Here is a 27,812-nt window from a genome sequence, read left to right on the forward strand (position 1 = left end):
CTAAAGAAATATCATGGTGATGGAAACTATATTATTCGCTGGGATTCGGTCTTGCTTGATGAGAATTTGTCTTATGAGGAGGAGCCTGTAGCTATTCTTGATAGGGAGGTCCGCAAGTTGAGGTCAAGAGAGATTGCTTCTGTGAAGGTTCAATGGAAGAATCGTCCAGTTGAGGAGTCCACTTGGGAGATTGAGGCTGACATGCGTGGGAAATATCCACATTTGTTCGTCGAGTCAGGTACCATTTTCTATCCTCACTCTTCTTTTGACCGTTCGAGGACGAACGGTAGGTAAATTGATATCTGTTGTAACGACCCTTTAGGTCGTTTTGTATACTATGGCTTTGTATTTCATAAAAGACTCACCCCGTAAAATTTTAGTGGGTACTTTGGACTAATTGATAACTAAGGTTATTTAATTGAGGGGTAACTTTAGATATTTAATTTAATTAGTGGGTTAAAGTGTTAATTTAGTTAATGTCCTATACCACTTGTTCAATACATATAAAAATATATTAGTGGGTTTAGCTTTTATTTATTTATTAATTCATGATTAGTTGCCCTAATTACTTAAAAGAAAACAAACAAAGAAAGATAGACTCTTAATAGTGATTGATATTCATCGAGTAATATGTGTGAAGTTTACTACGCATTTAATTGTTGTGGTCTGGATGGTTGATATGTTATTGTGATTGATCTAAAATCCCGAGGCAATGAAATCCATAATCTTGAACTTGTCCTATCAAAAATGGTGCCTTCAATAAAGAAGGCTTGATGAAATATTGTTAATGAAGTGGAATATAATCATAAGGAATGATAAATTAATTAAATTTGGATCGGGTGTCACGTTCCGACACGGTACATTTGGATCGGGTGTCACATTCCGACACGGTATATTTGGATCGGGTGTCACGTTCCGGCACGGTATATTTGGATCGGGTGTCACATTCCGGCACGGTAATATTAAAGGGAAATAAATTAAAATTACTTAATGCTACCCAATCTCCAAAAACTCATATTTCAAAGAGTGTGGTGTGGAGGCTTGAGTCCTCATGTGTGATCTTGATATTATTGACCGGTTATGTAATTGTTCGTTGGTTGCCACCTGTTAAGTGTTGTTGTTGATTTCCCACTATTATTTTATGTATATTGATTTCTATTTTGAGTCGACCGATGATACCTACTCAGTACGTGTTGTCCTGTACTGACCCCTACTTGTATCTTTCTTGTTTTATTATGTGGAGTGCAGCGAGTGTTCCACAGACTTCGACTCGACCTCAGCTCTAGTCAGTCTCAAGATCATCGGATTTCAGGGTGAGCTATCCTTCTAGCTGCGTGATGGATTTTCTCGGTTATGGCATAGTGTCTTTAGTTTTCAGACACATTTTATTATTTGTTCCAGACTTAGTTTTAGAATTTAGATGTCCTTCATGTGATGACTTTCAGTTTTTGGGGAACGTCAAGTAATAGATTTTAGTGGCTTTTGTTATTTTTGACTTTAATAGGATTGAGCTTCCGCAGTATTATCGTGATTTATAAGTTGAATCGTTAATGTAAGTTGGGGTTTGTATCGTTGGTTCTCCCACCTAGGAGGTTAAGTGTGGGTGCCACTCACGGCTCAGTTTGGGTCGTGACAAAAAATAAAAGAAATATATACCAACAAATAATCATTGCATCTGAAAAAGAATTAAAATACATTCAGAATAAAATATACAATGTATATTAAGAAAAAGTATAGAGAAATACGATTGAAACAAATAAATCATTATATTGATTATGTGGCATTTAATAGTTGAAAATACCCACTTGGTAGCTGTTTTTTCAATTTTTCTTTCCTCTCACGCGACTAAAAGAGAGTGCATTCATGCTCTTTGCCACATCAGCATTCGAGGGAGGGGGGGCAACTATCAAATTACCAAATTGAGTGGGGTAATTAAGCCAACACAAAGTTTAGGTGTACACCAAATAAAAGTCGACAAGTTTAGGAGGATTCTGATCTATTCTGCCTTATATCTTTAATACTCCCTCTATTCCATATTAACTGAATATTTAATGTAATACACACATATTAAGAAAAGCAATCAAGGACAAATTTGAATTATATTTTTCATTATTACCCTTTTGTTTAATCAGTCTCATAAAGACAATTAAATGTAAAATCATAAATATAAATAGTCCCTTATTGGAGTATTACTTTGTAAGTAGTGTAGTTTAAATATAACTTTGTAAGTAGTGTAGTTTAACTCGTAGAAAATTACAAAACTTCATTAATGCAAAGGGTAAACATGGAAAAAGATTTAAACATTTCTCTTGAACTTTGAACAATAAAAAAAACTCTAGAAATTCAATTAATATGAAATAGAGGGAGTAGTACTTATTGTTTTTGAAGACTATAAATATTTTAATTACAGAGTCATGTGACATAAATAAAGTAAATATTCTATGTTTTCTTAAAAGACATATAAAAGAGAAACACGCCAGATAATTAGAGGCGGAAGGAATAAATGTACTGCGTTGATTTTTGCTCCTAATATGCAAAATGATCTAAATATATTATTTGTTAATAATTTGGATTAATCATGATATTTATGTAGATAATATAAGAATTTCCCTTTCTCGACTTATAAAGGGAAAAGTATTTAGCTAACAAAAAACTTGGTGGGATTTGGTCCTAATGGTTCCTTAAGTTGTGCTATCTAATCCTCAAATAATGATTTTTTCTTTTTAAAAAAAAAACTTTTAATAACGGAACTTTTATTTTCCGCTCCCAAAATTTTCAGTAAGGTCTTTTCTTTTCTTTTTAATTGTATATAGTCATATACTCATATTACAGCATGAAGAAAAAGAAAAAAGAATACATGTTTAGTACTTTAATATGCTTAAGCCTTATATATCTTATTTAGTCTGGGTAATAGAAAATATGTTAGAAGATTAAGTTAAGAACTTTATAATGATATGTCTTTGAAAAATAAAGAGATGGAAGTATGATAATAATTCCAGTATAATAAACTATGGAGATTAATATGAAATAATTAAGGGGAACACGCATTAAGAAATAACTGCAAAATGGAAGTGGGAGTCATCTTATACCTCTCAGCCTTGTCTTGAAAATAGAACAATACAATTAGTCGAGCCAAGATTTTCACTAATAGTATTAAAAATAAATCCATGATACAAGTCGAATCCTAGAGGTAGAAATAGAAGAAGATGAACCCCCTTTTCCGTTGAAAAAAATGAGATTATCGCGAATACACACATTAATTAACCAAATTTGTCTGACGTAGATCTTGTTTCTTGATTGAGTAGAAAAGGAATATATGAAGTTCGTTCTCTTCCTCCTCTGTGCATCTCTGTGATGGATAAATCTCCATAAATAAAAAAAAAATACATACATGAAAAACACTATTATATATACATAAAAAAACAATCTCATCTCCACCCCCTAGAATAAATCCTTGAATTCCAAATACTTAAAATATAAAACTTTTTCCTTTTCTTTTCTAGACATCAAGGAATTTCGTGGCAAAATCAAGAATTTATACAAGGGATTAAAAGAATATTAGACTATTATACTTAAGATTTAAACTTGTCATCTAAAATAATTTTTGAACTTCATTTTCCTTTATCAAGGAAATTTAATAATTTATATATAAATTTTTTTAATTATATTTAAATAGTATAATTTTCTGACGAAAAAGATTCGAACTGATATTTTTTTAATAAAGTACAGTGGGAGTTAGGTTTCTAATGAACCTGATTTTCAGAGACCATGTTGCTTTTCTTCCTCCCACTAGTGTGCACGATCCTTGATAGCATTGTTATTTAATTAAGTATAATTTTTAGGTGTTATGATCTTTCTATCAGATATATTTGTATATCTCCACTCAACAAGTGTAATTAATTTAAATTAAATAATCCAAATTTATTTGTTGACCTGTATAACATTAAAAAATATCACAGTAACATATACAACCCAGTGAACAGTGGCATACCCACATGTATGAAGCTGTGAAGGATGATTAGGTAAGCATCATTTGTTGAAAATATATTTTATGTATATAAAAATTAATCATTCAAAGTATATAAGCTAATAATTATTTTTCATATGTTTATAGAAAAATTTAATTTCTCCGGTGCTAGTGAACACGACATGTCACATGAGTCACCGTGCCCTGTTGCCGTTTCTGATTTCAAAGCTAAAATGGACCACCTTTCTTATTTAGATCAGACTATCAGAACTGATATTAACTATTTTGGTTTATTAACATTATACTTTCTCTATTTTATATTAGTTGGTCTCTTTTTCTATACGCATATTAACAGCAACAACAACAATCCAGTAAAATTCCGTAACGTGGTTTGGGAAGGGTAAAGTGTACGCAGATTTTACTCCTACCAAGGTAAGACGGCTGTTTCCGAAAGAATCTCGGCTCAGTAAAAGCATATTAAGAATTCATAAATAAGAAGATAATTTTACTAGTTTATTTCTTCTTCTTTTTTTTGAAAATTATATAAACAAATGCGAACATTTTCAAAAAGAATTAAATGCAAGGATAATATAGAAAACAATTCATTAATATTTTTTTTATTTAGTAAGATGGACAACTAATATAAGACAATTAATTTTAGTGAGATGACCAACTGAGATGGAGTAAACTTATATTTCGTAAAAAAATTATTTATTATGAAGGACAAAAGTTAAAGATCAAATATAGTAATGACTTTCACGACGTATTTATTATGACGGACAAAAAATAAAATATCCTTACTCCTAACATTCTGATCTTTTTTTTTCAATCCTTTATGAAGATATTAAAGTAGTTAATAATGACTTTCATAACGTATTTATATGAATTCTCCATCACTTATTGCTTCACCTACAAGAAATATTAGAATATTTGTTTATCATGCAAAATCGTGTGTTTTTATATGTTCACTTTGTGAGAAAATTGAAGTGTGATATCACTCTTGGGGATGCTTCTACAAATTATTTAGAAGATTTTAAAAGACTTCTACTTCGAATTGGGAGTAAATTTGTCGCGTTGGAATTTACTCACATCAATATTTATATTAAATTATATTAATTTATTATAATAAAATTATAAATTAAGATACAATCTATATATATAATTAACTATTATTTGATAATAAAATATACACAGAGACGTGTTGTGTATTTATCGATTTTGATATAAATAAGTAATACAAATAATTATTTTATGGTGACCCACTGACCCTGATGTAGGGGTGGACATGGTACACTATTTGAAACTTCAGTATGGTAATTTTGATATTAGGTTTTTAAATCTATCATATTATTACCATATCAATTTAGGTATGGTTTGATATTTTGAAGTTCGATAGTAAATCGGTAATTATAGTTTGTTAACTTCAACTAATATATACTCATATAATAGAGTATTATGACTTCGATGATTCAAAAAATGGTGTCAGTTATATCATACTAAAATATTACACATGTAGAAACATATATTCAAAAGAAAGTATAAACATATCCTTTTGTTAATCAATTACATTTAAAATAAAATTCAATCAAAATAGAGTAGTCAAAGTTTTAACTTCTAAATATTTAGTTTATACTAATACTAGCTTGCATATTTATTAGTATTTTAATAATATATATATGTTATTTAGGTAATTATATAATTTGGTATGATATTCAGCATTTCGGTATGTTACTTTTAAATATCAAATACCATATCGAATACTAATTTTTTAAAAAATATATTCCATATACCATATCAAATATCATAATATCAAAAATTTGATATGGTATGATAATTTGGTATTATACCTAAGGTGTTTGAATGGCTGTAATATAACGAGTATTAGTAGATTTTTGTCATTATGCTACTGACTCTGACCATGAATGAATTTCACTTTACTTTCTATATATATTTTTCATGAGCTAAAGATCACTTCTTCTTATAAAAATAACAATAAAGAGAAGAAGAGACGGAGAGAATTATTGAATTATTTATTTTCAATAATCTATTAATATGATTAGGTTAAGGGAGTCTCCTATTTATAACACAAGAAAATTTTGTTTTACAAAAAAAATATATGTTAATTTCTAGGGAAAGAATTTAAAGCTCATACAATTCTTTTCTTTTAGGGAAAAAAAAATTCTCCTTTGCTAGATTTAATTATAAAAGGATGGACATTCATAAATATTTTATTTCGAAACATTTCTTCTTTTTTCCTTCCCATATAGATATTTGGAGTTGAACTTTTCGACCAACAATTCGAAACATGCGAGTTTTAACCACTATGTTATGTCATTCAACCAACATTCTCCCCTCAGGGTGATTAACAAAAATGGCCTAAAAATTAATAGTTTTATATTTTAAAGTTTAATAAGTTTTGAATGATGAGCAACCTTTTAACTTTTGACCTTAAAAGTTTACTCTAAAGCTTTACACCAAATATTTAATAATGATTTTAGAGGTTCAAGTATACTTCTATTCACCTATGTAACTGCAAGGTTTACAATTCACCTTTGAGGGAAGATTTACCCTATATTTATGCTGGTGAAAAATAAATAAATTATGTATAAATTGATTCGAACACCACCATTCTACCTCATCAAGCATGGCCTACCCAGAAATGAACAACATCTATGTCGTCCTTCTTGTTGGACTTAAAGATGGCGTTGAATGCTTACGGTTAGCATTCTTGGGCTTTTTGTTCCAAGTATAAAGTTCATATGAAGCTAAGAACTGGAACTAATAGCTTGATTGGACCCTTCAATTCCCAACTTCCCAATACGGAGAAGTTTGGAATTGAAGGGTCCAATGCTTATACTGCATTTCATATAATTCAGCTACAGCGTAGGTAAAGCATGCAAGGAGATGTAAATATTCAAAATATGTCTATACGAGCTCGTCGAAACAAACGGTCAGCAAATATTATCAGCAGAAACACCTGGAAGAAAAGGTTAATTCATTGGTTTCTTCCAAGATCAAATTGTTCATACAACCATTAAAGAGCAGCATCCATCATTTTCCTCAACTCTTAAGACACGGACTCCCTCCCAGCCCAATGTTCAAATCAAAGAACAGATGAACTCATTAATATATTCAATGTAAATAACAAAGTATCTGAAAGTACAATGTCCTGATCCCCAAAAAAACCAATGTGCATTTAGCCCATGGCATACTTCTGGGTCCAGCTCCTTGCAGTACTCTCGTACTTGTTCCGATCTGTCTTGTACATGTGTGCAATCTCCGGGACCAAAGGATCATCAGGATTAGGGTCCGTCAGAAGAGAACATATCGAAAGCAACACCTAAAAATTGAAACAAACAGTTATCAACAAATAAGTGGAGAGACACAGAGCAGAAGTAATCCATGTCACACACTGTTTTTTATTGCTCTTCAGAAATTTGAAACTTCAATAATGGAAGACGACCTCGAGAAGAAAACTTAGTGGCTGATCATCCTAAGAGAACTTTTGAGTTGTCTGATCAACATTCATTATGTTTCAAAGGTTTCCCCCTCCTTTTAAGATGCACCAAAAGTGGAAAAGGAAAACTAGCAGGAGGATTCCCATTAGTTGAAATAACTCTGTTATGTGGAGTCAATGAGAGCATTTTTATCTAAAGATAGAAATAAGGTAAGAGGCATACATTGAGTAGACGAGAAAGGCGTTTGGATAGGTACTCTAATGGCATAATTTAAAAGAGGGAATCCATGCCCAGATGCCAAGAACCTAAATATCTCTAGTCGATTATACGTTAACTCTGATCTATGAACTATGATCATGACAAACTGGAAATCTATTATAACCGACATAGATTATTATTGGGAATATTCCTATAAACCAGTTTGCAGACATTGTGATTTGTCCATGTTATTATATAGAAATGCAAAATAAGTTTTACGTACATAACTGTGGAGATTTTAAAAATATAGAAAATCTCATGGTTTTGACTAGTGAACAATAAGCGTTTCTAGTGGCATTACACAAAGGTCTGCTTTTGTAATGAATATATAACTAAGTCAATCTTTATATTACTTCCCAAATAAAAGGAAAATAAAGAAGCAAGATTGCCCTATATAAGTTTAGAACAATTTATTGAAGTACAAGGGTATTATGAGCATGTGAAGAAAAAACACTAAAACACTTAACAACATTTTATCAGTACTTTATATATAAACAACTTAAATGTAATAAGAAATGAACCTTGGAAATTGTTAGGGCAGGGCTCCACTGCTCCTTTAAAATGTCAAGGCATATGCTCCCGTTGCTGTTTATGTTTGGGTGGAAAACTTTTGTCCTGAAAGCCACCTGCCAGATTTACATCAATGGTGAGTGTCTTTCATCCAAGTTCATTACCAATGATAAAAGTATTAGAAAGAAATGAATTGCCTTAGTTATTCTATTCAACATCTTTTTATGATCCAAAGATATATTTTGACCTGTTTTGTCAGATTTATTGATGCTATCACAACTTGGAGAAACCTTTTAAGATTATACTGATGTTTGTTCAACCCAAAGATTTAAACCATCATCACAAATAAATATTTTATACATGCAACCCATTACTTATTTGTTTATTGTAAATTGCAGAAGGCAGCTAAAATTGATTTTTGTCACTTGTTACACTTGAAATTTTTTGTGCTGTAAAATTTGGTCTCTCTTTCACTTGCTAAACAATCCTTAATTATACAGTCCCTTTCTTATATATTAAATTTAACATCACATATTCTTATCTCCTTTGAGGCTGCTAAGATTACTCTCAAGTCTAAAGTATCTGAGTAAACCAAAAAAGAAAGTAAAATAAAATGCTCAAAATGCACAAGGAAGAAGACTTTCATATGACATATGTATCAACCCATCAACCAAGAACTACTGGGATCTTCAGGAGACTATATACTGCAGCTAAACAAACATAAGCATGGTAGTCCTAAAAAGTTGTGAGCTGAACCTAGTCCCTCTTCAGCTATCTTTTGAATTTAAGATTAAGGAAATGTGCATATCATACCCCCAATTTGACATAAAGCAGCTCGAAAAATTGTGTCAAAGTACTAAAATAGTAAAATGAAACGTCTTGTAGCATCGATAATAATTGAAAACCAGGTTCACTTATTCGATGGACGGGATCTCTTAGAACCATAGATTCTAGGATGTCAAGGGCCATACCTAATCTATGAAGACATGTGTATCAACAGCTATGATCAATGTCATATTTAAGGAACAACAAGAGCTCACAATGCACCTTAGGTGGCTTGAACGGATAATCTGGAGGAAAATGGATTGTCACCAGAAAAACTCCACCAGAATAAGGACTGTCTGGAGGACCCATGATTGTTGCTTGCCAATGAAACATGTCCTCAGCAACAGGTCCTGAGAAATCCAGTTTTAGTAGATAAGTAAAACAAAATACAAATAACAAGCCCAACAAAGTTATCCTTTAGAGAGGTTTAAAGATAAGTGGTCAATGGGGTCTGGTATGGACGGTCAATCAAAATATGACTTGGATGCTTTATATGAATCTAAACACTGATAAACAAAGGAAAGAACCTGCATTACTGAAGCTCTGGTTTTTCTTTTAAGGAAGTACAAGAAATAAGTATATTTTGATACTGAGAACAGAGAAAATTGTCGCAACGTCTTCATTAAAAGAGAATCTGATTTTAATCCATAACCTTTTATGTCAAAAGGCAAGAGTTCCTAGTTCTAGCCAAATCGACTTCGACTACTTATTTCATAGGAAGTATTCAAGAGAAGAAGAAACCACTAAATTAACTTGCAGGGGAAGGAGAAGGACGAAAGGCTCTTTTATAGACTTGCACATCCAAAGGAATACATAAGAACCCATCTGTATAACATAATTGCAGTTTCACATATAAAAGTCCCAGCACGAACAACACCAAAAAAACCACTCCAGTTCATAATGCACATTTGATGCATTAGTGCATGTATAGAAGAAGAAATACATGCTGAATAAACTACTTCACAAGATTGAACATCAGTAGAAATAACATTCTAGCACCGCATCTCTCTGTAAACATTCCTGTCCCCTTGATATCTAAGTCAATTATTCCACTGCCAAGCCTACCAAGCAATCACAATCATACAAATGACATACAAAAACCAGAACATCCATCATAACTTCCATTTGAGTAACAGATTATTCATCCATTGACATGTTTCGGGTTTATAAATCAAACTATCAAACCGGAATTAAGCCAAAAACAAAAAATTGATGCAAAAAAGTATAAGAATTTTGTGGCAGCCAGATCAGTGGTAACAAAATGAACTACGTTAGGTCATAGTTGAATTTTCAGACCACGAAATCAAAATGACCTACAGCTAAATCTCAACAATGATCTCCTCACCGATCCAATCATTCGTCCAACAATTCAAATGACAGATTTGTTTAGCAAACAAATTTTCAAACAAAAGCAAATGGAAAAGAAACTAAATTGGCTTAACGCGTGTATATATAAATGCACAAAAATTGTAGCAAGCAAGAGAATTGAGGTTTTTACCAGCACTACAAGAAGTAGGAGGATCCTTTTGAAGATCTTTGAGCTCCTTCAAGATCCGCTTGGAAGCCATAGCGACTCCTGCAATTCAAAATTTCTGAGATCCATACCACATACAACACAAAAATTGATCTAATTTTGCTTAACAAAAAAACATAAATCATTTGATGAAATTGAAGAACGAGACCTGACAGAGATCGGGATCCTCCTTTGGATGAACAGCAAAAGAACACGGAAGAAAGAGAAGATTAAAAAAAATGATGAATCCGTCATGAAAAAATGACCATTTATATAGGGCCTGCCCCGCATTAAACATATTTATTTTATTTTAGTGATTACTAGAGTATTTTTTAAAGATTTCCATTTTCCGCCGTTCCTTACTAAATTCTACAATAATCATTCCAATTGAATCATTGACTCGAAAATCCAAATAGGACCTCATCAATTGGAGATGTCATGCACATTAATGCACGTATATTTGCAATTATTTAACTAATATTTATGTTTATTTAATTTTAAATATATATAAATAAATATTTAAATTTATATAAAATTAAATAAATATATATATATATATATTACAATTCACATGTGATATCTTTAAATTGGTATATATTATGTCATATAAGATATTTGTGTACATCTATGCACGTTCAAAATTAAAAAATATATATATATATATATATATAAAATATCAGATGATAACTATATAAATCATGCAACATTTGACGATGGAGTGATACGCTGGCTCAAAATTATTTATATCCATTAGTCAATATAAATATGTTCATTTTGGATGAATAATTCTGACATTATGGTTATTGTTCTTTTTTTTTGATTTTTTTTGTTTATGATTATTTTAATTTTATGCAATTGAGTTGAAACTCTTTTATTTGTACATATCTTAAATTCTACTTATGAGTTTATATTGGGTATTATGTTATTGTTGAAGAATTAATTTAACGTTTTCTGTTTTTGTAATGTGAAATTTCTAATCAGAAATAAAAAGATACAATAATTTTACCATATTTTCTTGTTGAACTACATCTATAATTGCTTCGTTGTTATTAATGACTTCGTAATATAATGTATAATTGAAATTGCATTTGGATCTTTATATACATATTTTTTTTCTCTCTTATTTTCTGTATGACATTAAAATCCTCTTATTTTAAAGGTGAGAAAAATCAAACACGTAAATTTTATCGTTATTCATATCAATATATTTTATGAATAGACAACACTCTCATAAACTAAACGATATATAAGGAATAAGGAGCATAATTGGTAAATAAGTGCATATGTTAGATTAGTCCAATTGAAAAATACTTGTCTGATAACGTAAAGATGAATTTCCTATTAAGAGTATTACTAATAATTGCAGTGATTCTCGATAAAGGTTAATCAAAAGACAAGCAAAAAAGGTTATATTTATATTTTTACTCAAACAAATTAGTTATATTAGTTATTTATTGTTATATTTTTTCAATATTTTTGTTATTTTCATTCAACATTAGGCTAATATTTATTTTTATACTTTCAAAAAAGTCATATTTATTCCTAATATGTTAAACCTCATGTCCTTCCTATGTGGCCTCTTTCATAGGACATTTCTTTCCAATTAAATCTACTAACCCGTTTAAACTCTTCTAAACTATCCGTCCAACCCATCAAAAATTTAAAATTCAAAAACTTTATAGTTCATCCCCGATAGATACGATTTCACTATTCAAATATCTCCCAAACTAAAATTCAACTTTCGTTATTGCGATAGAATAATAGTTATTTCAGTAATTTTTATTTATCGCACTATTTTCTAATTTGAGACAATTGTCTTTTATTTATCATAAATTTCAGACGAATATTTCCTCAAACCCCTTATAAGATCCAAACAAATAAGAGAGCCACTTTGGTATCGCTAATAGTTTGGATTCTCAACTTTCGTGGAAGAGATATAGAATAATTACGATTTTTTTTTTATACATACATAGGAAAAGATTAAATAAAATGATACAGAGGAAAAGATTAAATAAACATTGAAGAATCTTTACATACAATTCTTTAGAAGCTACTACTGATCAGTACTTAAATTAGAATATACAAGAGTTAAAAGAAATAAGAGGAAATATGAGCTGGATACATTGGAATTTATATATTTATTTATATGAGTTGGATACAGTGGATAGGCAACTGGCCAACGGGGCTCATGGTTTTTAACTATAATTTTACTTTCCAATTGGTGTTTAATGACCAGTCTACGTCTCATATCTCCAACAACATATTATATTTTTTTCAAAGAAAACGATACTCCTATAATAGAATCGTTTGGTTGATGGTACAGAAACAATTGACATCACATAAAATATACTAATAAGATAATATTGTATTTAGTCGGTCGTATTCAAATAATCGTTGCACAATTCATGTCGCTTTGGTTCGCGGTATTAATTATACAAATATTTAAAGTTAGGAAATTTAGATTCAATTTTTATATTTTTATTCGAATTTAGATTCAATTTTTATATGTTTATTCGAATTATGATCTATTGGAAATAGTTTTTTATATTTTTACAAGATATACACCACCCTCTTCACATCTCAAATTTAGGGAGTTACATTGGATATGTTGTTATTGTATAAAATAAGTTATCATAAAATAATAATAATTAACTACACATAGACTAAATTTTTTTTAAAAAATAAATGTTTTATGTCAGAGTCACATAAAAAATTAGTCAAATTGACTTTTTTATTCCGAATCAAGTCATGGAATTAAATTGAAACAGATCGAGTGAGCAACAATTGACCACATAAGGTATTGATTGGAGGTTTAAAGCTGTATGCATCCATTGAATATATGCTCAGGATGGATCTAGGGGGCTGTCAAGATATTCACCTGAATTTACTTTATAAAAAATTATACGATATATATAAAATAGATTTTATATATATATATATATATATATATATATAAAAATGTTGACTCGATAATTTAGAAATTCAAAATCACATTAAAATTTTAAAATTCAAACATCCACTATATTTTTATTTTCCGAATCCCTAAGCAATCGGTTGCAATTTGCATAGAGTCCAATAGAACATTTTGCAGCATTTATACGCTACGAAAGGTTACTTAGATGATTTGCTTTGTTTGCAAAAAGTAGTTACTACACATAAAAAAAAAAAAGAAAAAAAAAAGGAATTTTCATTCTCCTTTGGGTTGGCGTTACATTCTTTGAACACAGAGATGGCAGCGTCTCTATTTGACTCATCTTTTATAAATATTTTTTTGAATTTTATATTCATTTACTTGAGGTCTTTAATTTATCTACAAAACAATTAAAAAAATTATTTTTCCCTATTCAAATTATAATTAAGTAGGTAGAAAATCTCAATTCCTCTTTGTGGCCATTGGTGTTATAAATCTACGAACATCATAAAAAGGATCTACAACGAAAGCAATTAAGATCATCTTACATATAATATAGATAATCTATCAATAACATATTTTAATGAAACATAAAATGAGTACATACCTCTTGAGCATGAATATACCCACAAAAATCAAGCTTCTCTTCCCCGCTCTTAATTTTTTGTTGTGTCGTTCCGCATAAGTTTTAGGGAAAAAATTCACTCTTAGCATAAGTTTTGTAGAATATAACTTATGTCTTTTGATTTATGAATTTTGAAATTAAATTTTTACCTCATACGATTTAAAATTTGTAGAAATTAAGTTATGCATTACAACATAATTTATTATGCCTTTTACAACATAACTTGTTATATTTGTATATGACATGTTTATGATATAAAAATATAAACTTATGCCGAATAAAAATTATTTAATTTATTATTAATATCAAGGGTATTTTCGATCAATTATTTTATACTTAAAGTGCTAATTAAGGGTAAAAATTTAAGACCATCAAATTTGAGAGCAAAAATTAAAGAATAAAGAGTTAATAGTTAAAGTCATCTTTAAACTTGGCACACTTTATCAAATGCACATATAAACTATGAGAAGTTTTAATTACCCCCTCAAACAAAAATTCTTGAAACTATTTATCCCCTAAACTATGATAAGTCTCAATTACTCCCCAAAACTTGAATTTTTTGGATTATCTGCCCCCTAATATGCCACATGATTTTAAAAAATTACTTTGTTTTAATTTATATGACTCATTTTTTTAAAAGTAAATTTCAAAAAAGAAAAAAATATTTTTATATTTAGTAAAAAATTAACTTTAAAATCTTCATTTTACTCCTAATAAAATAATTATTGCCACACAAATATTTGTGGCTTATTTTAGACCACATCTTTCTTAAACTTCATTTTGAGTTGAATTACATTATATAAATAGGAACGAAAATAAATTTATTACTAAATATAGAAACTTTTATTCTTTTTGAATTTTACTTAAAAAGAAAATGAATCATATAAATTGAAACAAAGCAATTTTTTTCACGTGGCATATTAGGGACAGATAATTTCAAAAATTCATGTTTGACGGAGTAATTAAGACTTCTCATAGTTTAAGGGGTAAATAGTTTCAAGAATTTTTGTTTAAGGAGGTAATTAAGACTTCTCATAATTTATGTGTGCATTTGATAAAGTGTGTCAAGTTTAAGAGTGATTTTAAATATTAACTCAAGAATAAAACCCAGCATTTGAGGGAATGATCCAAAATACAAAGTTCAAACTAGAGCATAATTTGACTGGACATGAAATTTAAGAAATAAATATAGACTTTTGAATTTTATGATCTTAGATTAAAAATGCATGTAATCCTCTAAATTTTGTGGTCTTAAATTTATCAGATAGAATATTAAAATTGAAAAAAAATATTCTATTTATCCCCATTTATGTAAAACTATTTGATTTGATATAAAATTTAAAAATAAATTTAAAAAATTAAAATTTATAATCTAAAATAATTTTAAAACATTTTTTGGAACATATTAAAAAAAAAAATTGTCACGTATCAATTAACACGACGATAAATTATTAGGGAGAAGAAAAAGTGGGGCCCTATCTGGGGGAGCCAGGTGATGTAACAATGGACGCCAGCTGTGCACGCCCACCGGCAAATCAACAAAATCAACATTGTATGCCTCGGCACTTCCGCCAATCATTTCTTCTCCGGCGTTTTCCCCTTCAACATCTCCGGCGATGTCACGTTATCTATCAAATAGGGGAGAAACTCAAGCTCAAAGGGTTCATTTCGATGAAGAAGCGATTCCCGACGAGGACCAAGTGGGAGGAGGGACTTTGAAATTGAGGCCCTCCGACAGCAACATCACAGAAGATCAAGAGCCTTTCATGGGAGTCAAAGTCCGTAGAAAAGCTTCTATTCATAGAGATTATCTCGGTGATTATGTTGATGTACCTTCTAGACCTTATCTCATGAAGATTCTCGAAAAACAAGGTATTCTGAGCTTCTTTCTTTTTAAATTTTTGGGGTTTCTACTCTCAATGTGTTAAATTTGTGATAATTTGCCCCATGTTTCCTGCTAATGACCCATTCTCTGTTAACAACTTGTATTCTTCTTTTGCCTTTGTATTTCGGAAAGCAAAATCAGAGACTTTAATTATATTTGTTTTGGTTGCTGAACCAGCTCTTATTGAATCTCTTTAACATCTATTGTTGTGCTGAATGTGTATCTGAAGTTTACTCTTTTTTAATGGACAAGCAATAGGGAAACCTAAGTTTAATCATATTTTCTAGAGGTACAAAAGCCTGAAACAGCTCTATACAAAGTTTATGGAGCATTGGAGCTGACAAAATCCAAAAACTGATGTACATCATCAACATTATTGAGACTACATCAGTAAAAAGAATGCTGCCTGGAATGGCTTGCCTTAGTTTTTTTGACAACTTGCCAGTTTTCCAATGGCCCCAGCTGATATAGGCTCCCCTTAAGGATTGTGGCATTTATCCAGTAAACTCCAAAAAAGACGCTGAAACATGTTCCATATATCTCTAGATGCAGGATTATGCAATAAAAGGTGGTTCATATCTTCTTAGTTTGCTTTGAATAAGTAGCATCAGCTGCGTAGGATGAGAATTCTTGTTTTTCAGATTCTCTCTTGTAATACAAGCACCCTGTGAAAGTATTCAAGTGAAGCATGCCACTGGTGTTTTGAGCATTTGGTTTTTCAGATTAATTTTCATTCCCAATCCAATTTAGCAAGGAGTAGTAAATTTGTGAAGACCACATGTTCTTGCTCTTGCAAGCTTTATTGCTGTTTATGTGCGTCAAGTTTGAATACCTGATCTGCGTTAGAAGGCTGTCAAAAAATGTATGTCTTGGTAGAAGTTGTCTCGACTCTCGTGACAACTGCTGCAAAAGGAGATGAATACTCAAGGCTGTCGTGTATGTTTACTTGGATATGTCTATGTTATCTATGTTGAATTCGTTGGATTTTGATAATACATCTTTTGGAAGCTCAAAGATGAAAACACTATGTCCCAATCTAAACTGAACATTTGAACAAATATAAAGCACAAACTTTCTTGTACAGGTGAGAACAGCCCCCATCCCGGACAAAGATAAAATGAAAACTATAGCCCTTATCTCTAGAAATTCTAATCTATGTTGATGTGTCTATCTTTTGCAGGTGACAAAAAGGTTCTATTTGCAGACACAGTTCTGAAGTTTACAAGCACAGGGAAGATGAAGCGACGCATTCTCCTTGTAACTGATTTCGCCATCTACATTGTAGACCCAGAAAGTGGCGCACTTAAACGGCGGATTTCCCTGGCAGCTGTTGAGAAGCTTTGTCTGAGTGAATTAAGTGACAATTTCCTTGCAATTATCATACCGACTGAGTACGATCTGCTCCTGGCCAGTACTCGGAAGACAGAAATAGTAACAATCTTAGTAGAAGCTACCAAGAGTCAATCTGACTATGAACTCGATGTTCTCTTCTCTAATAGGTAATTTGAATAGTGCATTGTCATTTTCTTATTCATCTTTTAAGTCCAAATTGTTTGTTAAGCTTTACGTCTGAACTTGATAAATTTTGAGCTGCACTAAACACACATCTCCAGTTATTGTCATAGATGCTTAGAGCACTGTTGTTAAAGAACCGTGTTTGATGCAGTTAAAGTTTCTGCATAAGCGAGAGATAAAGACTTGGAACATTTTCTGTCTCGACATTAGGACAGACCTGTTCATATCCTAGCAATACTGTGGCTTGAGAACGATTCACTATAACGGCTTACCCTCGTACCGTCATATGAATACTCTCAATTGTGATTGATATATCACTTCTAAACTGCTAAAATGTGGCAAATATGATGATTCTAGGTGTCGACTTCCATTTTGTCCTTATGTTTTTCAAATGCTCGAACTTTTTTTGTGACCTCTGAGAAAAACTGTTGGGTGGACGCCCTTTTTTATAACGTGTTGGATAGGATATTGAGTTCTTGATGACGAAGCATGGGGAAGCTGATTCAGGCGAAGAATCTTAAATCAGAGCAGCAAGTAATGCTGTTCCTTTATCGCCGCAGGTGATGTGATGGTTGAAATTGATAGTTTTTTTAATAATTAAGTAAGCATTATCATAAATGGCATCAAGAAGATGCAAATAATGCAGATATTATAAAGACAGTAAGTACAAAAATGGTTTGGTAACTCCATACAATGAAGCCTAAGTTAGGGATATGGAGTTAAACAAATCCAAAAAGGTGTAAGGAGAGTTTACAGGGTCTAAGTTGCTCCAATTATATAAACTTAAGAGACATATTGTTTTCAGGGAGTGGTTGGAGAATTGGAGTTGATATTCCATCAAAACATCTTCTGTTCCTTCCATTCCAAACATTGAAATTGCTAGTTCTATAAACAGAAAAATAAAAAGGGCATGGAGTTGGGCAGGGTTGGAACTATGTTGTCACATGTGATTAGAGGTTGCTAACATGCTATTTTCTCATGACATCACCTCTGGGAACTTGTATATCTTTTTGTCACTGATACTTTCTTATCTGAACACGTGCTAAAAATTATGATGTACAGTTATTTCACTAACGCAGATTTGCATTTAGGACTAATGTAACGATTGCTGTTGTTGATTATTATTCTCTTTGATACATACTGCTTCTTTTTTCTTATTTGAACACGTGCTAAAAATTATGATGTTCACTTATTTCAATAAAGCAGATTTCATCTGACAGTCAGAGTAGCATTTTAGGATTAATGTAATGCTTGCTGCTCATGATTATTTGTTTGTCTTTGATACACATGCTGCTTCTTTTCTTCTTCCTCTACCTTGGATCATTTCCTGTTAAATTACCTAATACTATTGTTTATATTGTTTCCTTATCTTAATCTTGCAGGTTTGAGTACAATGCAACTTCTGAACTCGTCAAAGAAGTTCAATTTGAGCAAGTTGAAGGTTGGTAATGGTTTTTTCTCATGAGATTTTCTGCAGATAGTGGTTGGGTTTTATTTGACAATTTATCTAAATTCTCTTACGCTGAGCCGGCTTTTTTCTTCTCCCTCAATTTCAGCGGGTGTCAAAACACGAATCTCGCGGAAATGAACTACCCTCAGCATGTATAATTGTCTAAGAACGTCAACTGCTCACTACCATACCTGCAAATGTGTCTTGCTATTTGAAAGGGGGAGCCGGTTTTGCACTTCATCAAACAAATAAATGGGGCGTGGAGTGCGGTGTATCATTCCATATAGAGATGTAATCAATATATACTTATCAAAAAACAAAAAAGGAAAAAGGGACAGAATGTATTATCATTTTCTTTATATGAGCTGGTTTCGTCGCTCTTGCTATGCCTGTCTATGCATTTATATAGCTTGTTGCTCTCCTCCTCCTTATCTGGCTGTGCTTTGTATTATTGTAAATTATCCAATTTATAAAATGAGATTATTTGGTGTCTGATAGTTGGAACGCACAAGTTATACATCAAGTTTCTGCACCTAAGGATATATTGACTTTAATCATTGTGGATTTCATATATTACAGTAACTAGACAGCTCATTTGTTATAGTAAATAATGCAGGCAAGTTGATATTCTAAAAGAGAAAAAGGTAAGAGTGCTGTGGACATGGAAGCTTTCTTTACGGCACAGCAATGACTAATGTACAAATTTAATGCATTTGTATTCTCAAAATCTACAGTTCTGAAGTCTGCGCCTACCATGTGCAAATTGATACCATCACAAGTTGTGCCTGTTTGCCTTGTATTCTCAAAATTATTTTCTGATTATATGAATTTGTGATTTGTATTTGACTTTGGAGTAAAATAATCGATTTTGTTAATTGTACTGACATTAGTTTCCTTGTATTGACATTTAGCTCAGATAATCCAAACCAAACACAGATTTTAGCATCACTAGTCAATGTGGTAGGTGAACAAATATTTGGCAAAATCTCAAGAAAGTATGTCGAAAGAAATACCAATCTTTATTACTGCTACCTATGCGTCCATTAGTTTAAAGACGAGGTTAATGATGTTGGAATTGTAGAGAATGTAGAAATTACTATAAGTCTATAATATATGAATTTAATTTTTTTGTTAGATGTTTGATTTGATAAATTAGAAGTTAGTATATAACGTATAATTTGAAATAATTGTTCATTTTTTAAAGAAAATAAGTGTGTTACTATTATGAAAGTTATCTTTATGATTTTAGTGTTTCTTAATATCTGCATTATTATAATCTTTCCCCGCATAAAACTTCATTTTCATTTTTTGTGACAGACTTTTGACAAGATACGATGTTCAAAAAAGAAAGTTTTTAAAACATATGATCCAAAACAATACATTAAATAGTGTATTTAAGAAAGAAAAAAAAACTTAGCTGACAGTCATTTTGTTCCAACTACTTCTAGCTGAGTTACTCTCGTTAATTCGACATAGGATTTTTTGATGGTAGCCTTGAAATGTCGTCTGATATGTTTAAGTAAAATAGTTATGTATAAAATAAAATAGTTATGTTTAATTAGTTACACAATTTTTCCTTTTATATCTATTAAATAATCTCATGATTATTTAATTCTACATTATTATATCGTTACATAACCTGTTTCCAAACGAGCCCTCAATGATCCTAGATCTTATGTGGAGGACTACTTATCCTTACAACACCCACCACCCCTTACAGTGTGGTCTCTGCTCTGGCATTCTCACCTATGAAAGTGATTGATTTTTACTTGTCTAATGACAAAAAATGTATAAGGAACAAATTTGTGTAGTATCTTTCATCATGTTGATGAGCTGGTTTTGTTGCTCTATTTATTCCTCCATCTACATTAATCTACCTTTTATTGCTTCCTCGTAAATCTCCTTCAATTCTTCTCCATTGCCTTTTTTTTTTTTTTTTAAGTATTCACTTTTTTCCTAGATTAATTTTTCACTTTATTTAAAAATCAATGTTTAATCATAAAAATATTCAAATTTGTAAAATAGCTTATAACATGTTTTATAGATCACTTTTTCAAGTACAAAAATTCTTTGCAAAATATATAACCAAACACAACTATATTTTCGACTCCAACTCCATAAATTCCCCCCAAAATGAAAAATAGTTGGAATCTATGGCCAAATATCCGGGTATTGCTTAATTTGGAAGGCACAAGTTATTCGAAGCTTTTGCACCTTTTTCCAACAATTTAAGGCCTGACCTACCATGTGCAAATTCATTCTACTAAAATTAAAGGGTACTTGCTACTTTTTGCCTGTTTGGTTAGAATTAACAAAATTATTATTGAGTGTTTATATAAGTGATTATCTGATAAATGACGAAAATAACCACTGCTTTTGAGCACATACACTTCAATATTAGCATAAAATTACTGGTAATTTTTTGTATTAGCTAGAGTTAATGGAGTGGTTGAATCAGATAACTGAAATAATCTTAAATCAAACAAGCATAAAGAGAAGATCAAGTAGAGAGAGAGTAATTATTTCTATTCAATTTGGTAGCTGAAATGATATTTGGCAGAAGCTTGAGGAAGGAAATCTAATATGGAAAAAACTCAAAGAATTACCAGCCATGTCTTTAAACTCATAACAATGAAACAATTGAGAATATAGAACAGTAACTAATCTCTAAATAACAAAGAAATATCAGTGTGTAACGGAAGACGACCCTATTTCAGTCATCGGTGGTGTCAGGTTCGGTGTAGAAGCTTCAGTGGATGGCCGAGTCCCCGTAGTCACTCTCCTAACACCCTCTACCATCTTTACTACTTCTGTCATTTTTGGTCTCTGCTCTGGCATTCTGGATACACAATTCAAACCTATTTGTAACATCTCTACCATTTCTTCTTCTATATTTGGATACCTCAACAGCTCCACATCGAATACTTCAGCAGTCCACTCCTCACGTACGACAGAATGTACCCACCTGACTAAGTGGACAACCTCGGTAGTACCAGTGGCATGTGTAGGTGACTTTCCAGTGAGAAGTTCAAGCACTAGGACGCCAAAGCTGTAGACATCTGTGGCTTGAGACACTTTTCTTGAATCTGTAACTTCTGGAGGTTGATAACCAGCAGCTCGCACAATTGGTGTAGCAATTGGACTCATTATAGTTGCCAAGCCAAGATCAGAAATACAACCAAATCCTTGGGAGTTGAGGAATATGTTTGAAGATTTTATGTTCCCGTGGACAAGCTTTCCCCCGGACAGTCCATGTATATGAGCAATGCCTCTAGCTGCACCAGTGGCAATTCGTAGTCGGGTTTCCCAGTCCAGAGGAATTCGATCAGCAGACCTCTTTGCTGAAATTACAGAGTGCATCAGATATAATGATGGGAATACTTGAAAGTGCAGTTAAGAGACTATCCACCAAACAATGATGAAAGTTGAATATAACGCCAAAGCAAAGTTCTCGAGCAACATGATGTTCTTGAGTTTTGACAAATTAAAAACAAAAGTTGCACTTAGACATGGCCTAAGTAGCACTCGTTATGACTTCGAGACACTTATTGTAAAACCCCAAAATTTTTCCGCCAAGACTCAAACCATTCTTCATATGCATATAGACTCGAATTGAATGACTTTTAATTGTATATATGAGTTAGGATCAATTCCTAAGTATTTGAAGAGTATTAGATGTGGTTTAGGGTCATAAGGGATCTCTAAAACCAAGTCAAGCCCAAAGAATTTCTATCGACTAAGTTTTCGTATGAGACCGTAGAAGGGTCAACTTCAAACGACCATATCTCCTAAAATATAACGAATTGGGTGGCCCATGACCAATCAAATTAAAGGTCTTTGAGTTTCTTTCCAACGCCACCAAGATTGCAATTTTTGGAGTTCGGAGTAAAAAGTTAGATTCTCTTAACCAGAAGGGTGCGCACCAAGTCCGCGTCGCGGACTTAGCCAGTTTTTGCTTCAACTTGAAATTTCGGCAAAAATTGAACTATGAGGGAACAAGTCCGCGACGCAGACCTGTTCCAACTTAGTTCAAATTCTGCCAGTTTTCATATTTTTGGGAGGGACTTTTTGGTCTTTTCCCCACCTTTCCCAAAGCTTAACCCTAGTCATTTTGGGACAAAAAATCAGTTCCCTCACAATATCCAAAGAGTTTTCCTCTTCTTCACCTTAGGAGATTTGAGAGAAGAGACTAGAAAGGAGAAGAAGAGCAAAGATTCAAGATCTTCAAGCCATGTTTTTGATTTTTGGTGAGATAATCTTCATTCCAGGTATGTAAGGCTACTCATAATGTTGGATTGATTTCATCCACGTGCCCTATATTTTCATTGATTCGAGTTGAGTTGAGTTTTGAGGTTCCATGAGTTGAGTTCTTGAGTTATCTATAATTTCTATTTGAGTTTTTTTGTATATAAATTCATATGTATTAATAATGTTCTTGAGTTGAGTTTTGTTGAGAGTATGGATTCATGTATTCATTCACATGAACCCAAGATGAGGTTTCATTTTTGTCATAATTTGTCTTGAGGTTGAGATTGATGGTTTTCATGTATAAATAATGTTTTCAAAGTGAAATGATGCATATTTTAATGAGTTTGATGAAATTGAACATAGAGTTAAATGAGGATTTTGGAGCAAGATGTTGATGATGATGTAAATGATGGTTATTTTTTTTGTAAAATGATTGATGAATAGGTAATGTTGATGTGATGTTTTGAGATGGAGTGGATTGGAGTCTAATGTGACTGTATGATATAATTTGCATAATTCGATTTGATTGGAGTCTTATGAGGATTTTGAGTACAAATGAGTATTTGAGGACTTTTAAAAATGATTTGTGAACGTTTTTGCATAAATTATTTATGCACTATTTTGAATTTAAAGAATGATTATTTTTATTTTTGATTTAGAAAGAGTTTAAGCATGAGTTGAGTTTGAGGAGTCTCTTAATTATTATTTTGAGCATGAGTATTTTACTCACCTGATAGATATGAGCATATTGAGTCTTGGGAGGAGTATTGAGCACCGAATTGGGTATGAGTATAGCCCATACTTGAATCCCATGAACTACGAGCCAACGTAGGAAAGGATTGGACCGTTAAAGTCGAATGTTTCCTTATTTCATTGTCTTGAAATGATAGAACTTGATTAATTGATGGATCCATGATTGGTTGATTCGTTCATACCCTGGCAAAGTATTGAACGGAAGTAGCAACAACGTCGGCTTGTTGTACATCACTGGCTCATAGGTGATGTTTGTCGGTTAGAGAAACTCCCAAATTGAGTGAATTATGCATGATAGATTGGTTTGATTGAGATTATAGATGATTGAGTAGAATTGTAAAACATTGCTAAATTCTAATTTGCATATCTATTGAGTTGAGTCCTTTGACTTTATTGGATTGGATTTAATTGTATATGATTGGATTGGATCGAATTGTATATGACTGGATTGGGTCGGATTGTATATGATTGGATTGGGTCGAATTGTAAATGATTTGATTGAATTAGATTGTACATGATTGGATTGTATATGATTGGTCTCTGTCTAAACTGTATTCTTACTTTAGACCTATGACACTTTGATTGAGTCTCTCTTATCTTTCTGATTTGAAATATCTGAACTGATATTATTCTATCTTGATGTATGTTTCATTCTGCCATATTACATACTCGTACATTTCACGTACTGACGTCCATTTGGACCTGCATCGTTTCATGATGCAAAGACAGGTTTAAGAGATCAGCAATAGGCGCACCGTTGAGGATCTGGTCACACTCAACTTATTAGTGAGTCCTCCTCTACATTCGGAGGATACCACTTATGTTATTCTTGCGTTGAATTTAGTCTTTTCATTCTGATTTGAGGTAGCCATGAACCTGTCATTGGCACCAATTAGATAGTAGCGATAGAGGCTTCATAGACTAGATAGTGATGGGTCGATTGAGTATTTTATTTTCTTGAATTGTTCTTGTCAGACTATTTAATAACATAGATTGAAGCTTGATTTGTTGGCTTATGACCTTTCTTCCTTGAGCTAGATTGTTGATTGGAATTGCCCACTTAATTACCTCTTTATTTTAAGTCTTCCGCTGATTGAATGAATGAACGGATGTGTGGTCAGGTCAAGTGGTTCGCTTGGGAGCCAGTAATGATTTCTGAGTACCGGCCACGTCTAGGGTACCCTCTCGAGGCGTGACATTTATGCTGTCCTATAAGCTATTGATGAAAAATACTATCAAGAGGACAACAACAGCAGATACTCAATTCTCTTGATGCAATTCTCCATCCTAATGCATTCAATGGTAATTGGTTACGCTAGAATTAGCCTACAATCAATTTCAAATACTACTGCACAAGACACATCATAGCTAAAAATGATTTGCATTATATTTTTGGTCCTGATAATCAGTTCTCTATGGATCGGTTCAAGACTAAAACAGCAAGAGTAGTAGAAGTTGGGTGCTTAACATACCATGCAGCATCAAAGATGCACTCCCTTGGCTGTGGAAATCATATACCATGAGCTTCTCATCCTTGGAATAGTAGTATGCCCTCAGTGGAGCCACATTCTCATGCCTGATATTGCCAACAACCTCCATCTGCTGCTCAAAATCTTTTCTTCCCACACTCTCCTTCAATCTCTTCACCACAACTGTGGTAGAATCCTCCAAAGCTGCCTTATATGTAGTGCCAAATGTTCCCTTTCCGAGCACTTCCGCTGAAGCCCTCAACAGATCTTCAAGGTCAAATGCAAGATGACAACCCTCAAAGAATGCAAGATTCCCTCCTCCATGCTGACTGCTGGAAACTCCCTTCCTGACTGCAGCTTCTTTCTTGGGTGATTTCTCTGTGGCCCCACTTTTACCCTCTTTATTCGAATAGCACATAATCAGCACTGCAGCTACTACTAAGAAACCTAAAACACATCCACCAATTACAATCCCAAGTATTGCAGGTTCACGGAGTTTAAATGATTTCTCTTTTCGTGGGACACTTGGAGGAGGAACTGGAGGAAATGAAGCTGAAGAATTTGCAGGAGAAAGCCGGTTACCAGAAAAAGCTGAACCAGGAAATCTTTGAAGAGAATTGGGGACAGTTCCAGTGAAGTTATTGTTGGATAGATCTAATATTTGCAAACTAGGGAGATTGAGATCAGGAATACTGCCAGAAAGCGAGTTATTAGCAAGAACCAGAGCAGTCAAATGAGTCAAGTTCGATATTGAAGAAGGTATACTCCCACTAAAATCATTATTTGACAAATTCAAAACCGAAAGGCTTTTCCAAGCAGAAAAATCAGCAGGTAATGGACCTTGAAAGTTATTGGATTGAAGATATATAGAAGTAAGATTTCCAAGGTTTGCAAAATCAGAAGGTAAAGGGCCACTAAAACTATTAGACCTTAAACTCAAGATCTGAAGAGCAGACAAGCGGCTAAGAGTGTTTACAGGAATCGAACCGCGGAATCCAACTCCAGGCAACCTGATTGCTATAATTCTTGATTTTTCATGATTACAAGTAACTCCAGTCCAAGAACTGCAAGCAGAAGTTCTGTCATCCCAATTCAGATAGCGGGAGTGATTAACATTTTCAAGGAAATCAAGAAGCGCTTGTTTGTCTTCATATGGTTCACTACTTGCTAGCCAGAACAGAGCTGTGCAGAATAAAACTGAAAAGAACAGGAACTTTGTGGCCATCATTTTCCTCCTCTGAGCTAAACTACAAAGACATCAACTACTAGTAACAGCTCCCTTCATCTCTACAAAAATTTCAACAAATAAAGAACTGGAATCAGAGGTTGAAACGGCATGATGTCCATCATTCACTATAAATAATTGCCATTTAAATTAGAGAACCGTTTCTTAACCATAAATATACAATTTATAGGGCAACTAAAGTTACGTAGACACTTAAAAGACCTTTTGTTTTTGGGTCAACCAACCAAATTTAGTAAAAGTTAGGTTTCAATAAACAGAATAGCTAAAGTAAAACAAGAATTAGGGACAATTTCTTCCGTCATTTACTGACTAATGATCCTTCTCAACATTTTTTCCTCCAGTTTTCCATTTGGGCTGCTAGAAAATGAAAAAAAGAAAAAGAAAAAGGAACAAACAGGCATTTCACGTTCTTCACCTATTTCCAAGCACACACACATAAAAAGATTAAATTTTTAATACTTTTCTTGATTCTAAAGCAAAGAAATGAAGAATTTGAACTGTCGGCAATAACAAAAAAACATTGAAATGAACCTGAATAGCAAATACCCAGATAGCCAAATCACATCAAAATGGAGAGAAACCCCCCCAGAAAATTCGGCCAAGATCAGAAACTGTATAGTACACTACAGCTATCTTACTGAGGAATATAATCAAACACTTGGTAGAGTAAACTGAAAAGAAGGAGTAGATGAAAGGTAACGTAGAGGAAAATGATGGGAAGTAAATGCAGAATTAAGTAAGTAGCTAGGGAGAGAGAGAGAGAGAGAGACAGGGGAGTGGTTGACAGACAATAAATGATTGAAAGGCAGTTAATTTGAAGAAGAAGAAAGCAAATAAAGAAATGGGGGGCATAATATTTATATGTATTTGGTTAGGAAAGAAGCGAAAAGAGTGGGAAAAGCACGTGGAGACAAAAGTGGAACTACTAATATGAAGAAGTTAACACAAAATTATGCTTGGATTTAGAAGAAAGATGTGAAAAGGAGAGGGGCCATAAGAAGAGGGGAAGTGGGTGAACGTGGTGCCAGTAGGGGAGGGAGCACCAGAAGAGCATTATCCACCATTTCCGCCATTTTTTTGAAGCTGTTCAATAAAGAAAGACACACAGATAACAACTACATTTACAAAAAGGAGAAAAAGGGAAAGGAAACTTGGTAAAAATCAGTGTAGCTAGTTTTC

The 27,812-nt window shown here is 32.5% G+C and overlaps 3 protein-coding genes across 4 annotated transcripts; 1 reads left to right on the plus strand and 2 right to left on the minus strand.

Moving 5' to 3' along the window:
• Positions 1–6,945: 6,945 nt before the first annotated feature.
• On the minus strand, positions 6,946–10,796 carry LOC129895471 (SUMO-conjugating enzyme UBC9). The gene is made up of 5 exons (XM_055971194.1): positions 10,701–10,796; positions 10,517–10,594; positions 9,241–9,368; positions 8,205–8,309; positions 6,946–7,307 (listed from the first exon to the last, which is right to left on the minus strand). The coding sequence occupies exons 2-5, from the start codon at positions 10,584–10,586 to the stop codon at positions 7,164–7,166; spliced, it is 447 nt and encodes a 148-aa protein (XP_055827169.1). The 5' UTR covers positions 10,587–10,594; positions 10,701–10,796; the 3' UTR covers positions 6,946–7,163.
• A 4,777-nt stretch (positions 10,797–15,573) lies between these two features.
• Positions 15,574–19,412, plus strand: LOC129896099 (uncharacterized). The gene is made up of 4 exons (XM_055971923.1): positions 15,574–15,939; positions 17,133–17,451; positions 18,850–18,908; positions 19,024–19,412. Exons 1-4 carry the CDS (start codon positions 15,684–15,686, stop codon positions 19,053–19,055), a joined length of 666 nt encoding a protein of 221 aa, XP_055827898.1. The 5' UTR covers positions 15,574–15,683; the 3' UTR covers positions 19,056–19,412.
• A 2,107-nt stretch (positions 19,413–21,519) lies between these two features.
• Positions 21,520–27,789, minus strand: LOC129895035 (probable inactive receptor kinase At4g23740). Of its 2 annotated transcripts, none has more exons than XM_055970664.1 (3): positions 27,180–27,789; positions 25,391–26,674; positions 21,520–22,258 (listed from the first exon to the last, which is right to left on the minus strand). In XM_055970664.1, the coding sequence occupies exons 2-3, from the start codon at positions 26,613–26,615 to the stop codon at positions 21,603–21,605; spliced, it is 1,881 nt and encodes a 626-aa protein (XP_055826639.1). In that variant the 5' UTR covers positions 26,616–26,674; positions 27,180–27,789; the 3' UTR covers positions 21,520–21,602. The 2 variants fall into 2 exon arrangements, with proteins under 2 accessions (XP_055826639.1, XP_055826638.1); XM_055970663.1 differs by having other exon boundaries at positions 27,165–27,788.
• Positions 27,790–27,812: the final 23 nt, after the last annotated feature.

The sequence above is a fragment of the Solanum dulcamara genome, chromosome 7 (assembly GCF_947179165.1).
Source record: "Solanum dulcamara chromosome 7, daSolDulc1.2, whole genome shotgun sequence".
NCBI lineage: Eukaryota > Viridiplantae > Streptophyta > Magnoliopsida > Solanales > Solanaceae > Solanum > Solanum dulcamara.

Coding starts and splice junctions, on each gene's coding strand:
- LOC129895471 (XM_055971194.1), bottom strand. CDS start 10,586: ATGGCTTCCAAGCGGATCTTGAAGGAGCTCAAAGATCTTCAAAAGGAT. Junction 8,310..9,240: donor ATCCGTTCAAGCCACCTAAG/GTGCATTGTGAG, acceptor TAAATCTGGCAG/GTGGCTTTCAGGACAAAAGT. Junction 7,308..8,204: donor CTGCCCTAACAATTTCCAAG/GTTCATTTCTTA, acceptor TTCAATTTTTAG/GTGTTGCTTTCGATATGTTC.
- LOC129896099 (XM_055971923.1), top strand. CDS start 15,684: ATGTCACGTTATCTATCAAATAGGGGAGAAACTCAAGCTCAAAGGGTT. Junction 15,940..17,132: donor GAAGATTCTCGAAAAACAAG/GTATTCTGAGCT, acceptor TATCTTTTGCAG/GTGACAAAAAGGTTCTATTT. Junction 18,909..19,023: donor TCAATTTGAGCAAGTTGAAG/GTTGGTAATGGT, acceptor CCTCAATTTCAG/CGGGTGTCAAAACACGAATC.
- LOC129895035 (XM_055970664.1), bottom strand. CDS start 26,615: ATGATGGCCACAAAGTTCCTGTTCTTTTCAGTTTTATTCTGCACAGCT. Junction 22,259..25,390: donor TGCATCTTTGATGCTGCATG/GTATGTTAAGCA, acceptor CTGTAATTTCAG/CAAAGAGGTCTGCTGATCGA.